This window comes from Solanum verrucosum, unplaced genomic scaffold, assembly GCF_900185275.1.
Source record: "Solanum verrucosum unplaced genomic scaffold, falcon-dt-bn FXZP01000261.1, whole genome shotgun sequence".
Taxonomy (NCBI): Eukaryota; Viridiplantae; Streptophyta; class Magnoliopsida; order Solanales; family Solanaceae; genus Solanum; species Solanum verrucosum.
In genome coordinates this window covers 10,519,525-10,532,573 of record NW_026019969.1, presented here as the reverse complement: position 1 = coordinate 10,532,573, position 13,049 = coordinate 10,519,525, and the positions used below count along the sequence as shown (strand labels likewise).

The following is a 13,049-nucleotide window of genomic DNA, read 5'->3' as shown; positions in this document are numbered from 1 at the left end:
TCACACATCAAATCGTCAATTGAATTTCAATGATATAGAAATGCAGGGACAAGCTTAATTGAGAATCAACCAAAAAGAAAACAATTAGAAAATGTCTTACTTTTGGTTTAGTGGAACAACTCATGTTCACATTTTGATAAATGTTTATGAATATCTTCCTGCTTTTACTTATTAATTAGTTAGAAGAACATTGATCAATTTCACATTATTTCAATAACTTGTGTATTTGGTGATCCTAGTGCTTACTTATGGTCTGCTGACTTTACTTACTGAGGCCTAAGAAGAGCTAGTTTAATTTATCCCTTTGCAATGTCTATGGTATGTCAAAAATGTCGAAAGCAACTGCCATTGCCACCACAAAGTATACTATTTCGTTGTGCGTGTGGCAATATGATTCCACTAGGCAATAGTGAGAGGTCACTGCCAATCCAAGAACATGGTAGATTCAGTTCTAAAATGAGAAGATTCAGAGATAAATTTAGGAGAAACAGCTCAAGAGAGAACAGCCGATCTCCTTCTCCCAGTGTTAGTCCACGTTTGTCTCTTATTTTCACAAAGCCAGCACCAAGTGGGAAGCGCGCACTTCTTTGTGGGGTGACTTACAAGAAGGAGAAATTCAGACTTAGAGGAACATTGCATGATGTACACAGCATGAGTGACTTGCTGGTTCGGAAATTTAACTTTACAAATGATTCCATTCTTATTCTAGCAGGTAATTCCAGTTTCTCTATTGACAGTATGATCATAGGTGAATTCATGATTTTAAATTTGATATGTTCGACCTTTAAAGTTCTTAGTATTGAACATTTTCTACATTTGAAATTATGAATTTAGGATCTATCATGACTTGTTGAGATTTTTGTAGTTTTATACACTCACACATATATATCAGTAAATGTGGTTCAGTAGTTAAAAAAACTAATTAAATTTAAATTTTTGATCCGCCTAAGTAAGAAATATATATTTGTACCTTACTTTTTGAATGAAACAATTCCTGCAGAAGAGGAGGCATATAAACCTCCAACTAGGAGAAACATCCTGGAGGCTTTCAAGTGGTTGATGGAAGACCTTAAATCAGGTGACTCGTTGGTGTTCTACTTCTCAGGACATGGCTTACGACAACCTGATTTTTGTGATGATGAACTAGATGGTTTCGATGAAACGATCTGTCCTCTTGACTTTAGGACTAATGGCATGATCAGTGATAATGACATCAATGATATTCTTGTTAAACCACTGCTTCCAGGTGTTACACTTCATGCTATCGTTGATGCTTGTCATAGTGGAACTGTTCTTGACTTACCTTGGGTATACAAAGAGTATGTTCTTACCATCTAAAAGTTCATCATTCTGATAATCTTCAGAATCATTTTTAAATAAGAGAAACTAATATCAGTTATTTGAATTTTAACAGGAATAGATGGGTTGATAACAGACCCCCATCCGGTGCTAACAAGGGTACGAAGGGTGGTAAGGTCTTCGGTTTCAGTGCTTGCAGGGATAATCAACTAGCTGCAGATACCTCTGTATTAATTTTTTCAATCCTTTGATTGGTTTTTTATATGATATGATTGATCTATATATCCTATCCTCAACTACTATTGTATGACTATAATTATGCAGGCTTTCTCTGCTGAAAAAACTATGATGGGTGCCATGACTTACACATTTATTAAAGCTATCTGGGAAATTCCAGATATAACATACCAAGGATTACTTGATCATATGCACAAGGCAATCGAAAATGTTAACAAAGCTAGATGTCCACTGTTGAAGATACTGCAACGCAAGATAGACCAGGTAATTCTTCTGCCTGAAATATATTCATTCTCGAAATTATACTAATGCTATTGTTCTTATATGACAATTTAAACTAATTTTCACAATCAGTGCTACGAGAAGGCTTCTTACCTTATTTTCCAGGTTACTAATTCCGCTTATTATGAATAGTTACCTTTGATCACATTTCAGGTCATAGTGTAAAAAAATTATTCCATTGTTATGCACCTCATCTCAACTACGTTAAGTTTTTCAGTCAAATGTCTAGAAATTGGAAAAACTTGTGTTGTATCCCCGAGTGTTATTTAGAATGTTTTTATTTAGCAGTTTAGTACAGTATATGCATATACCTCGAGTATTTAAAAGCACGATAATATTCTCATCAATAAGAATTAATTATTTGTAAGGTTTACTGGATATTTTGCTGATCTGATTTTGTATTATCACATTTAAACATTGCAGGAACCAGTGTTATCATCTTCTGAAAAATTCAACACTAACACAAGGTTCAAGCTCTAATTCTTCTGCAGAAAGACGAATTTGGACCTACATATTTCCAGTTCCATCATAAAATGAAGGCGTGGGCGCTGCTAGTTTCATACTCGTCTCTTGTATTGCTACCCTTTTTTTTAATTCTTGTCTATCTTCCTCGATAATACGATCCAAAGATTCGCATCAAACTCTTTTTCTATGCCTATATAATTAATTTGTATCTATATCTCTGAGTTAATAATTGGAAGTTTTCAAATAAGAAATTGTGTTCTGGTAGTGTCCTTTCCAATTCTGTAGCGGGGTATTTAACTAGTAATTTTTATCATAAGTTTTTTTTTTTGCATATATAAGCATATCGACAAATTACTTTTGAACTTTTTATTACTGCACTTTTCAGATGAGGCAATTTTGAAATTGTAGTAGTTGATTACCAGATCAAATAAGCTCCTAAATTGTTAAATGGTCACAACTTCATTTGCAAAACACATGTCCAAGTGTGTCTTGTCATTTTAGTGGCCTCCACAAACTAAGTCAAAGCCAGATAGAAATAATGTTCGTTCAGAATTAATTTTAAATAATGAGGATTTACGAAAAATATTTTTGCCAAAAGACCTACAAGATAAGTATGACTATCTAATATATTAATTGGAATTCCGCACACCTATTTTGGATAATCCTTTTGATAATTTCAGGAGATATCTCAAAGCAAGCTTTTAACAGAAAACAATTTTTTTTTTTCTTAGATAAAAGAGAATAAGGTTTTGTATTGGGAAAAAAATTCTCATGTACACATGATCGTTAAGGATAAGGGAACACCTGGCATCAGTGTGAATTCGGATCATTACGTTTCATTTATTTATTTATAGTTCTTAATAAGCTTATTTAACAACGTATTTACTTTACTTAATAACCAAATCAAGATTTGGAGGTCAAAACAATATTTTGTTTTATTTTTTGTTAAAAGCCAAAAATTTACCTCTTAAACCGAATATGTTATATTGTTATTAAAAAGGCGAAAATTGAACTATGTATATTTAATTAAGTGAAGAGAATACGATACTTCTAGAAGGAAGCTTAAACTAGTGTATATTATTTTCGCATTATGTATCGAATAAGATGGAGATCGCATATTAATTTTCCTAGTTGCTTCCAATATTCATTTTCTACGATTAAAGATGAAATGTGATAGTTAAAATAATATTATTTTCTCTTAATTTAATAATTCTTTGAGAAAATTCGGATTCTCAAAAATATTTATTAATTAGTACTTAATGAAACACAAATTTGATTCTTTTGACTAGAAATGACAATTCCCACGACAAAATTAGCATCCGATGCAACCAGCAAATTGAAATTTATCTTCTCAAACTTTCCCTTCCGATACTCTGATATGCTAAAGAGAGGTAAAGTACACTGCTGAAAAAAGAAAAATTCATGGTTATGAAAGAATATAATGCCCAATCAAGAAAATGGAAAGAGAATAAAGCTTTTTTTGCTGATTTGACATACAAAAGCACAAGGAGATAGCCACTTGACACATCAAAATACAGGGCAAACGATGTTGCGTTATGATTATTGATATAGGGGTATCAGAGAAATATTTATTTGTATCAACTTTACTTCTTTTTTTCTTCTGGAAGAGCATAAAAAAAATTAGGTATAATTATCTCTAATTGTAAACCAAGATCGAATTAATTCTATTTGAAGTTCTTAATGCCCACTTTGATAGATATTGATATGGGGTTAACTTAACCATGATCATCTAGTTTATTGTACTAAAATCATAAATTGAATTTTGAAATGATAAAGTAACTCATTTATGTCTATATATACATAAAAAAAAAATACGAAAAAATGTTTAAATTCAATTTAGGTCGTCACTTCATCAATTAATTTTATAGTATCAACTATCAACTATCAACTATCAACCCAACAGTCCAATACCGCTTAAATTATTTTTTTAAATGTATGGTGAGTTGTTGATGTATGCTGTTGTTTTTTGTTGAGTTGCTAATGAAGTCATACTAAACTTGATTATTATGTAAACGCGACAACCTACATTTTTTGATATTTTTATTTTGTAAGTACATTATATAGGCATAATTGATTTACGTTTTCAATATAAAAAGTCAACTTTATAAATTTTGGTAACTAAAAGTTGAATATTGTAAAATTTCTCCAAGCGTTATAGTTACGGATTCATCTGAACCGAGTAGCTTTGGCTCAAATCTTGTATGTATGTTAAAAGATTCACTAAACAAGTACAAGTAATATTAAAAATCAAGTATAGTGTTTGGACCATAAAATTTAAATCATGCTTTCGCCTGTGTCGCGTCATATATAAATGCCTTCCATGTATCTTGATTGATCATCTCAACTCTCAAGTAGTCAATCCACTTTGATCACCATCCACACAATGGACAGCAGGAGATGCAAATGCCAGTGGTGCGGGATGAAGATAGCAGCTCCCAATGGAGCACAAACAATTACCTGTCCAAGGTGTCAATCTGTTACACAACTCCAACCTGCAAGAAACTATGGCTTTGCTAATTTCCCCACTGCCAATAACAATATGAGCCCGGGATTTCCAGCTTTTCCATCAAGGCCAGGAAGGATGAGTCCAAATGCTAATAATTTTCAGCCTCAACAATTCAACCCTATGTCACCACAGATTAATAATATCCGACCTCCTGCAGTACATGGACGAAAACGAGCAGTTCTGTGCGGAATTACTTACCGTGGCCATCCAAAGAGTCTGAAGGGAAGCATTAATGATGTTTTATCCATGAGATATTTTCTGGTTGAGAAGTTGGGGTTTCCAAATGCATCAGTGGTTGTCCTTACTGGTATGTATGATTGATCACCTACTTACAATTCACGACTAGATCATAAATGCTTATTTTAGCCTTAATTTAACATATAAATACACAAAATTTGCAGAGGATGAGAAAGATCCATATAAATACCCAACCAAGGTCAATATCAGATCAGCCCTACGTTGGCTTGTTCAAGGCTGTCAGCCAGGAGATTCACTAGTGTTCCACTACTCTGGCCATGGCACACGAGTACGAGACCATGATGGTGATGAGATTGATGGGCACGACGAATCACTATGTCCTGTTGATTTTGAGACAGAAGGGAGGATACTAGATGATGAGATCAATAATACCATTGTTAGGCCCTTACCCCGCGGAGCCACACTTCATGGAATAATTGATACATGCTTCAGTGGAACTTTCCTAGATTTGCCCTTTTTGTGCAGAATAAACAGGTTATTGAGAAACTAACCGTTTGGACACTTTGATCAATGCAATGAAACATCATATTAAGCTATAGTAAAAGTGGTATGTCAAAATGTTTTCAAGCAGGGCAGGATACTTTACGTGGGAGGACCATCGGATCCGCTCATACAAAGGTACTAATGGTGGAATAGCAATCTCTATCAGTGCCTGTGACGACCATCAAAATTCTGGAGATACAACGGTTAGTATTTGTAACTAACTATTCCTATACTGATTTCACAATCTCTACACAAATTAAAAGGCAAACACCAAACTGTAAGTGTACTAACACGACAAAAGCTATAATCATAACTAGTTTGTATCGCCGGTATAGGCCTTTTACTTCTACTGTGTTGTGTTGTGTACTAAGCCACATGGATTTCGAGAGATTATAGATTACGTTCACTTAATTTAAACATCTTCAATCATCAAAATGTCGCACCTTGGGTTCCTGCAGGCTTTCACAGGCTTTCCAACAGGTGCCCTGACTTATAGTTTCATCCAAACATTGGAGCAAGAGACTAAATTGACTTATGGACGCTTACTCATGAGTATGCAGAAGAAGATTCAAGAAGCACAGAAAGGCATAGGCCTTAATGGTGAAAATGAAACTCAGGTACGCTTTTATGAGAATCAAAAAATTTCACTGCATGCAGCTTTGCATCATCTTCATCGTACGTACTTGTCTAATAATAATGCATTTTATTGGTCTTGCCCAGGAGCCCCAACTATCCTCATCTGAGCAGTTTGATATTCACTCAAAGATGGTGGCTATATAGGAACTTAAAGTATCCAACTCCAGCCCGAGTACAACTTCCCAGGCATAATATATAATTTTGTTCCTACTAATAAAACTCAACATTTTATCTTGTTGTAATAAATTCAACACTTCCTTTTACTATCGCGTGTAGATTCACTCATATAGTACTGTTCTGGTGTGAATCGTGATCATATATTTTCGTTATGTAAACTATATCAGTAAACACTGAATAAACTTCCAGATGGAAATTTGTTCAGAACAGCTCGTCTTCAACTACATGTTGTTTGTGGTCACATCCTTTATGTCCTGAATTTGTTTTTCTTTCCATGTCCATATATCACAAGATTTTATCAAAATCTCTCTATAGGAGACGCCGCGCAGTGTGATTTTTTCGTATATCAAAAGCCCTATTTTATTGTTGACGGTGTATTTGAAAAGATAGATGATGAAGAAGATATGTCTTTCTCCGTATAATCAGATAAATTTGCAGGGCACTTAAAACTGACAGATAATTAAACCATAAATGAATGTTTTTCTTCCTCGTTAATCGATAATAGAACCATATTATGTGTCGAAACCCCAATAGAAGATATTGCGGCACTAACCCTATTATATGGTACAATGCCTGATTTTATTTTTGTATAACAAGATTAAATTGAATGGACAGCTCCAACAGTTGCCTGATAGAGTGATTAGAGCATCTACTCAATTTGCTGTAAATATAAGCACTTTATAAACACTATCAAAATAAATTTTAATTACAAGATCAAAGGCATTTTCCTGCTAAGAGCAATTCATACATCCCAGAAACTGATGGATCAGACAGAGGAATTAACACAGCAATTATAAAAAAAAAAAAGGGAGAGAGAAATAGGTTAAAGAGCCAAAGGGACAACCCCTTTTCTTGCTCCTCTTCTTGTTCTAATGTCTGCCCTAATACTCTTTAGTTTCAAGCTCAAGACTGGAGTGTCTGTGCCCTTGCTTGCTCGACATAGCTATGGAAGCCATCAAATCTGTTTGAACCTTTATAAATTTCAAACTCTCAAGATTGTTGTTGGAGTTTCAAATTCCATGAACGTTCCGAAATCCAGCACATTCTACTTGTCAAAGTTTCGAACTTTAAGCACCGAGTTCATTTGCCAGAGAAATTTTGTTTAGGTATTATTTTCGCATTAAAACTTGCTATTTTCTAATTACATATGAAATGGTGGCTAAACCTCACTAATTCCACTGGGCTAAAGGTGTCCGTAAATGTTCGCCAAGGTTAGGACAGGTAGGAAGATAGTATATGATGTGTTTGCCTCGGTTGAGATTTAAACTTAAGACTCATCGTTGTTAACCCACATCATTAATTATTAGGTTATTCCTTTTGTCTAATTTTTACTACGGAAAATGATTTTTTTTAAAATGCTCTTAATAGATCAAATATGCCCCTATTATTACTAAATTAGTCAAAAATATTTTTTTCGAATAAGTATATATATATATTTCTTTTTAAACACATGTTATTCCTAATAAAAATATTATTTTGAAAGAATGTTATTCATATTTTCTTTCTTCCCAAAGCAGTGCAGTCTTTCCTGGCCAAATCAAGGATTTGGGGCTTCTTGCTACGCTACAACACTATAGAAATCCATCTTTTGGAATTATTTTGACTAATAAATATGTTTTTTTGATCAATTAAAATAGAATAATTTTATGTACCTTTTTAACGGATAATATATGTCATATATGTAAGATCACAGTAAACTCATCATTAATTTTCATTTAGATAACGATAAAAAAAATTATTATTAAATAAGAAATATTTTTAATATTTAATTTTTATTTTTTTAATTGAGGTAGGATAAATATTTTTTAATTAAAAAAATATAATTAGAAAAAAAAATGTGTTCAAAGCAAAAGGATATTTTTGACCCATTATATAATATTAAAAGGATATTTTTAAATCAAAATATTAATGATAAGTTGTTGTATTCATGCAATTTGACATAGTTTAAAAACATTTTTGAACCTTTTCTGTTTTTGCTAAGATAAAGACCAAAGACGACACACGATCAGTAAGAATATTATTTTTCTCTTAATTTAATAAGTCCTCAGGCAACGTGTTATATATAAATTGTGTAGCGAAATTCGGTTTCTGGAAAATATTGAGTAATTCTTCACGAAACGGTAATATGATTCTTTGACTAAGCTAATTTTCCACACAATGCATTCAAAAAATTATAGAAATGCTCAATTTTCTAAGAGAATCATGGGGAAAAAAAATCATACCTTCAGAAGACAAGATGAATAATATCATGCCGAAAGGCTCAAATAGATTGATTCTTTTGTTTTTCACCATACCAATCCACAACAGAAACAGAATAAAGCTTTTTGCTGATTTGAAATACAAAATATTTCCCCCCCTAAATGCATGTGTTAGTTAATTCATTATCTTCCAAGTGCTTAATTGCCAACTTTTATAGATATTGATATCATGATCATCTAACTTTAGTTTATTAATTGCACTGTAACAAAAAGTAATTTATGAAAGAAAAAGTAACTCAATTTATGTCTAAGACATCGCAGAATATTTTTTTAAAAGTCAAGAAATATTAGTCACTCGGTAATAGATTGCTTCAGAAAATGAGTTCTTTTTTCTTTTCTAAATACCACGTGGTATTATATATATTGTGAGTTGTTGATGTTTTTTCTTTTCTTTTCACAAAATTAGAAAATTATAAGGTGGAGAATCAATCGTCACCCATGAGGAAAAGGAAATTATAATACGAGGAATTGATTCCTCACCAATAGGATGAAAGTTCAGTAGTCAACCAACTCAGATACTAAAGTTCTCCTTGTGAGTAGTTGATATAATTATACTTGCATGGTTATTTTGTAAATACGTCAATCTACTTTTCTCATTATTTTTTTTTCTACATTATATAGGCATAATTAAGTTTTTTTTCTTTATAATTAAGTTTCTCTTTCGTTATAAAATAAAAATCAGCTTTATATATGGTTTTGGTGCATGCAACAAATTGAAAGTTGAATGTCGTAAAACTGCCCCATATATGACGGTTAGGATTTGGATGGATATACTCCCTCTAACCATAATTACTTATCCATTTTTCCTTTTTTAGTTGTACCTAATTACTTGTCAAATTTGATAAATAGAACAAAAAAAATTTACCTATTATACCCTCAATTAATTACTTTGAAAAAGTAGAACTTTTTGAAAATCTTTAAGTTTTTAATTTATCCACTTCATACTTTAATAGGGATAAAATGATAAACTCACTATGTCAATCATTGTTTTCTTAATAGGTGTGTCAATTTAAAAGTGGACAAGTAAATAGAGACCGAGGGAATAACATTTAGATTTAGGGGTTGATCTAAACTCGGTAGGCTTTAGCTTAAATTTTGGAGATGTGTTAAAAGATCCTCTATATAAGCGCACAGAATAAATTTTGATTTTGAAGCATGCACCCAATCAACAGTACTATAACTAGACTAGAATTGTCTTGATTCCTCCAACTAGGAATATTTTTTTCACTTTTTGATTGGGATCTTCACTGTTATTTTCGATAAGACCAAAACTGTCCATTGATTTATTTAGCCCACACTAGCTAGCTTTTCAAACAACGTCTAATTAAACCATCATATTACCATCCTATATAAATCTTGAACGATCCTCTCAAAGTAATCAAAAGAAAACTTCACTTTGATCACCTCTTCTTTCATCTTTCACCTTTTCACATAATGGACAGGAGAAGATGCAAATGCCAGCGGTGCGGCATGAATATAGCAGCTCCAATTGGAGCACAAATAATTATCTGTCCAAGATGCCAATCTGTTACACAACTCCAACCTCCAAGAAACAATAGCTTTGCTAATTTCCCCCCTGCTAATAACAATATGCGCCTGGAATTTCCAGCTTATCCTGCAAGGCCAAGAAGGATGAGTCCAAATGTTAATAATAATAATTTCCAGCCCCAACAATTCAACCGCCCTATGTCACCACAGATTAATAATATCCGACCTCCTGCAGTACATGGACGAAAACGAGCAGTTCTGTGCGGAATCAATTACCGTGGTCATGCAAAGAGTCTTAAGGGAAGCATTAATGATGCTTTATCCATGAGATATTTTCTGGTAGAGAAATTGGGGTTCCCAATTGCATCAGTAATTGTCCTTACAGGTATGTATTGTAATCTTCTTACACTAATGAAAACAGTCGAGGTATATATTTGAACATTAACAGTCAGATTTCTAACATGTAATACACAAAAAAAATTGTTTTTTGCAGAGGATGAGAAAGATCCATACAAATACCCAACCAAGGCTAATATCAGATCAGCCTTGCGTTGGCTTGTTCATGGTTGTCGGTCAGGAGATTCACTAGTGTTCCACTACTCTGGCCATGGGGCACGAGTACGAGACCGTGATGGTGATGAGATTGATGGTCATGATGAATCATTATGCCCTGTTGATTATGAAACAGAAGGAAGGATACTAGATGATGAGATCAATAGTACCATTGTAAGGCCTTTACCCCCTGGAGCCATACTTCATGGAATAATTGATACATGCTTCAGTGGAACTTTCCTAGATTTGCCCTTTTTGTGCAGAATAAACAGGTTATTGATCAACCAACCTTTTTTGATACTTGTTCCTGCGTAAAAGTAGTATGACAAAATGTTTTCAAGCAGGGCAGGATACTTTAAGTGGGAAGACCATCGGATTCGAGGATACAAAGGTACCAGCGGCGGAACCGCTTTCTCTATCAGTGCCTGTGACGATCATCAAAGTTCTGGAGATACAACGGTCAGTATCTGAAATGTTAATATCACACATCTATAGTCACTTTAGAATCTCTATTTATTTTTTTAAAAGGGACTCCTGGCAAACACCAAATTAATGCAAGTATACTAACATGATTAAGTCTTAGAGCCCGTTTGAATTGACTTAAAAAAAGTAACTTTTAAATAGTAACTTTTTAAAGTGCTGGAGATTATTTTAAAAATAAGTAGTTATATGTTTGGATAAAAGTGCTGCCGTTGAAAAAAAAGTTGTTGATGTGTTTGGCAAGTAAGTGCTGGTAAACACTTTTTTTTATCAAATGTCTGAAATACCCTTTAAGCTATTAACATAATAAAAAGTTGATTAATTTAAGGTTTTTATACTTAAAAAAAATTAAAACAAAATTAATTTATGTTTTACATCCATAAGTAATAATATTTTCCTATCATTCACATATTTCTTTACCACCTTATAAGAGGAATATAAATTCATATTTCAGAAGAAATAATAATAATAATAATAATAATAATAATAATAATAATAATAATAATAATAGTAATACTAATAGTAATAGTAATAATAATAAAATAATAATAATTATTATTATTATAATAATAATAAACATAATAATAATAATAAAATAATAATAATAATAATAATAATAGTAATAGTAGTAATAATAATAATAATTATTATTATTATTATTATTATTATTATAGTAATAGTAATAGTAATAGTAATAATAATAATAATAATAATAATAATAATAGTAATAGTAATAGTAATAATAATAATTATAATAATAATAAACATAATAATAATAATAATAATAATAATTATAATAATAGTAATAGTAATAGTAATAATAATAATAATAATAATAATTCAATATGGGCAATTTGGAAATTGTATAAAAGAATTAAGGGCAAAAAGGTAATATACTTGGTCAACATAAAAGGGCTTTTAAGTTAAAAAAAAAGAAGCTCCCCTCACCTAGCTTTTAGCTTTTGGCTTAAAATAAGTCATTTTTGACTTAAAATAAGTCACTTTGATAATTGTCAAACACTCTAATAAGTAAAAAACTGACTTTTAAGCCAGTTTGACCAGCTTAAAAGCCCATCCAAACAGGCTCTTAATCATAACTTTTGTATTTCAAGAGAATATTGAAATACTCACTTTTAGCCACCTTCAATCATCAAAATGTCCGCACCTTGGATTTTTACAGGCATTCACAGGCGTTCCTATGGGTGCCCTGACTTATAGTTTCATCCAAACGTTGGAGCAAGAGACTAAATTGACTTATGGACGGCTAATTATGAGTATGCAAAATAAGATTCAAGAAGCACAGAAAGGACTAGGCCTTAATGGTGCAAACGAAACTCAGGTACGCTTCTACAAGTGCACCATTGGCCTATTGCATCATCATCATGCTTGTCTAATGCATTTTATTGGTCTTGCCCAGGAGCCTCAACTATCCTCATCTGAGCCGTTTGATATACACTCGAAGCTGGTGGCTATATAGGAACTTAAGTATTCAACTCTAGCTTGAGTATGACTTCCCTCACCATCACGTGTAGATTTACTCGTAGTATTGTTATGGCGTGAATCCTGATAGTATATATTTTCATCGTGTTTACATTATCAAAATTGCTGAACAAGCTTCCAGATGGAAATTTGCTCGGTCAACGTGTATACAGCTACATGTTGTCACATCCTTTATGTCATGAATTTGCAGCAGAGTTTGTCATTTCAAAATTCGAACAGGGAGTGAAGGATAATTGTAAGCACATGAACAACTGGAAATATAAAGAAACACAGTTTTACATGGAAGGCTAGAAATCACCACATCCCTGCTAGTCTTTAGTTTCTAATAGATTAAATATGCACTAACCTGCTAATAGATATCACGTAAAATCTCAGGGTCGTTTTCGACATTAGTTCTCGAGGGATGT

At 32.5% G+C, this 13,049-nt stretch overlaps 2 protein-coding genes across 6 annotated transcripts; both read left to right on the top strand.

Annotated features, from left to right (window-relative positions):
• Positions 1 to 101: 101 nt before the first annotated feature.
• Positions 102 to 2,370, top strand: LOC125815942 (metacaspase-1-like). Of its 2 annotated transcripts, XM_049495522.1 has the most exons (6): positions 102 to 712; positions 1,001 to 1,078; positions 1,247 to 1,319; positions 1,415 to 1,526; positions 1,624 to 1,800; positions 2,242 to 2,370. In XM_049495522.1, exons 1-6 carry the CDS (start codon positions 310 to 312, stop codon positions 2,296 to 2,298), a joined length of 900 nt encoding a protein of 299 aa, XP_049351479.1. In that variant the 5' UTR covers positions 102 to 309; the 3' UTR covers positions 2,299 to 2,370. The 2 variants fall into 2 exon arrangements, with proteins under 2 accessions (XP_049351479.1, XP_049351478.1); XM_049495521.1 differs by having other exon boundaries at positions 1,001 to 1,319.
• A 2,243-nt stretch (positions 2,371 to 4,613) lies between these two features.
• On the top strand, positions 4,614 to 12,672 carry LOC125815940 (metacaspase-3-like). 4 transcript variants are annotated; one of them, XM_049495519.1, is made up of 5 exons: positions 4,614 to 5,117; positions 10,604 to 10,934; positions 11,007 to 11,121; positions 12,323 to 12,481; positions 12,560 to 12,672. In XM_049495519.1, exons 1-5 carry the CDS (start codon positions 4,688 to 4,690, stop codon positions 12,617 to 12,619), a joined length of 1,095 nt encoding a protein of 364 aa, XP_049351476.1. In that variant the 5' UTR covers positions 4,614 to 4,687; the 3' UTR covers positions 12,620 to 12,672. The 4 variants fall into 4 exon arrangements, with proteins under 4 accessions (XP_049351476.1, XP_049351474.1, XP_049351475.1 ...); XM_049495517.1 differs by lacking the exons at positions 10,604 to 10,934; positions 11,007 to 11,121; positions 12,323 to 12,481; positions 12,560 to 12,672 and adding exons at positions 5,212 to 5,542; positions 5,637 to 5,754; positions 6,010 to 6,168; positions 6,272 to 6,381 and having other exon boundaries at positions 4,620 to 5,117; XM_049495518.1 differs by lacking the exons at positions 10,604 to 10,934; positions 11,007 to 11,121; positions 12,323 to 12,481; positions 12,560 to 12,672 and adding exons at positions 5,212 to 5,542; positions 5,640 to 5,754; positions 6,010 to 6,168; positions 6,272 to 6,381 and having other exon boundaries at positions 4,624 to 5,117.
• The last annotated feature ends 377 nt before the right edge of the window (positions 12,673 to 13,049 follow it).

Coding starts and splice junctions, on each gene's coding strand:
- LOC125815940 (XM_049495516.1), top strand. CDS start 10,057: ATGGACAGGAGAAGATGCAAATGCCAGCGGTGCGGCATGAATATAGCA. Junction 10,935..11,006: donor TTTTTGTGCAGAATAAACAG/GTTATTGATCAA, acceptor GTTTTCAAGCAG/GGCAGGATACTTTAAGTGGG. Junction 11,122..12,322: donor AAAGTTCTGGAGATACAACG/GTCAGTATCTGA, acceptor GGATTTTTACAG/GCATTCACAGGCGTTCCTAT.
- LOC125815942 (XM_049495521.1), top strand. CDS start 310: ATGTCTATGGTATGTCAAAAATGTCGAAAGCAACTGCCATTGCCACCA. Junction 713..1,000: donor TTCCATTCTTATTCTAGCAG/GTAATTCCAGTT, acceptor CAATTCCTGCAG/AAGAGGAGGCATATAAACCT. Junction 1,527..1,623: donor AACTAGCTGCAGATACCTCT/GTATTAATTTTT, acceptor ATAATTATGCAG/GCTTTCTCTGCTGAAAAAAC.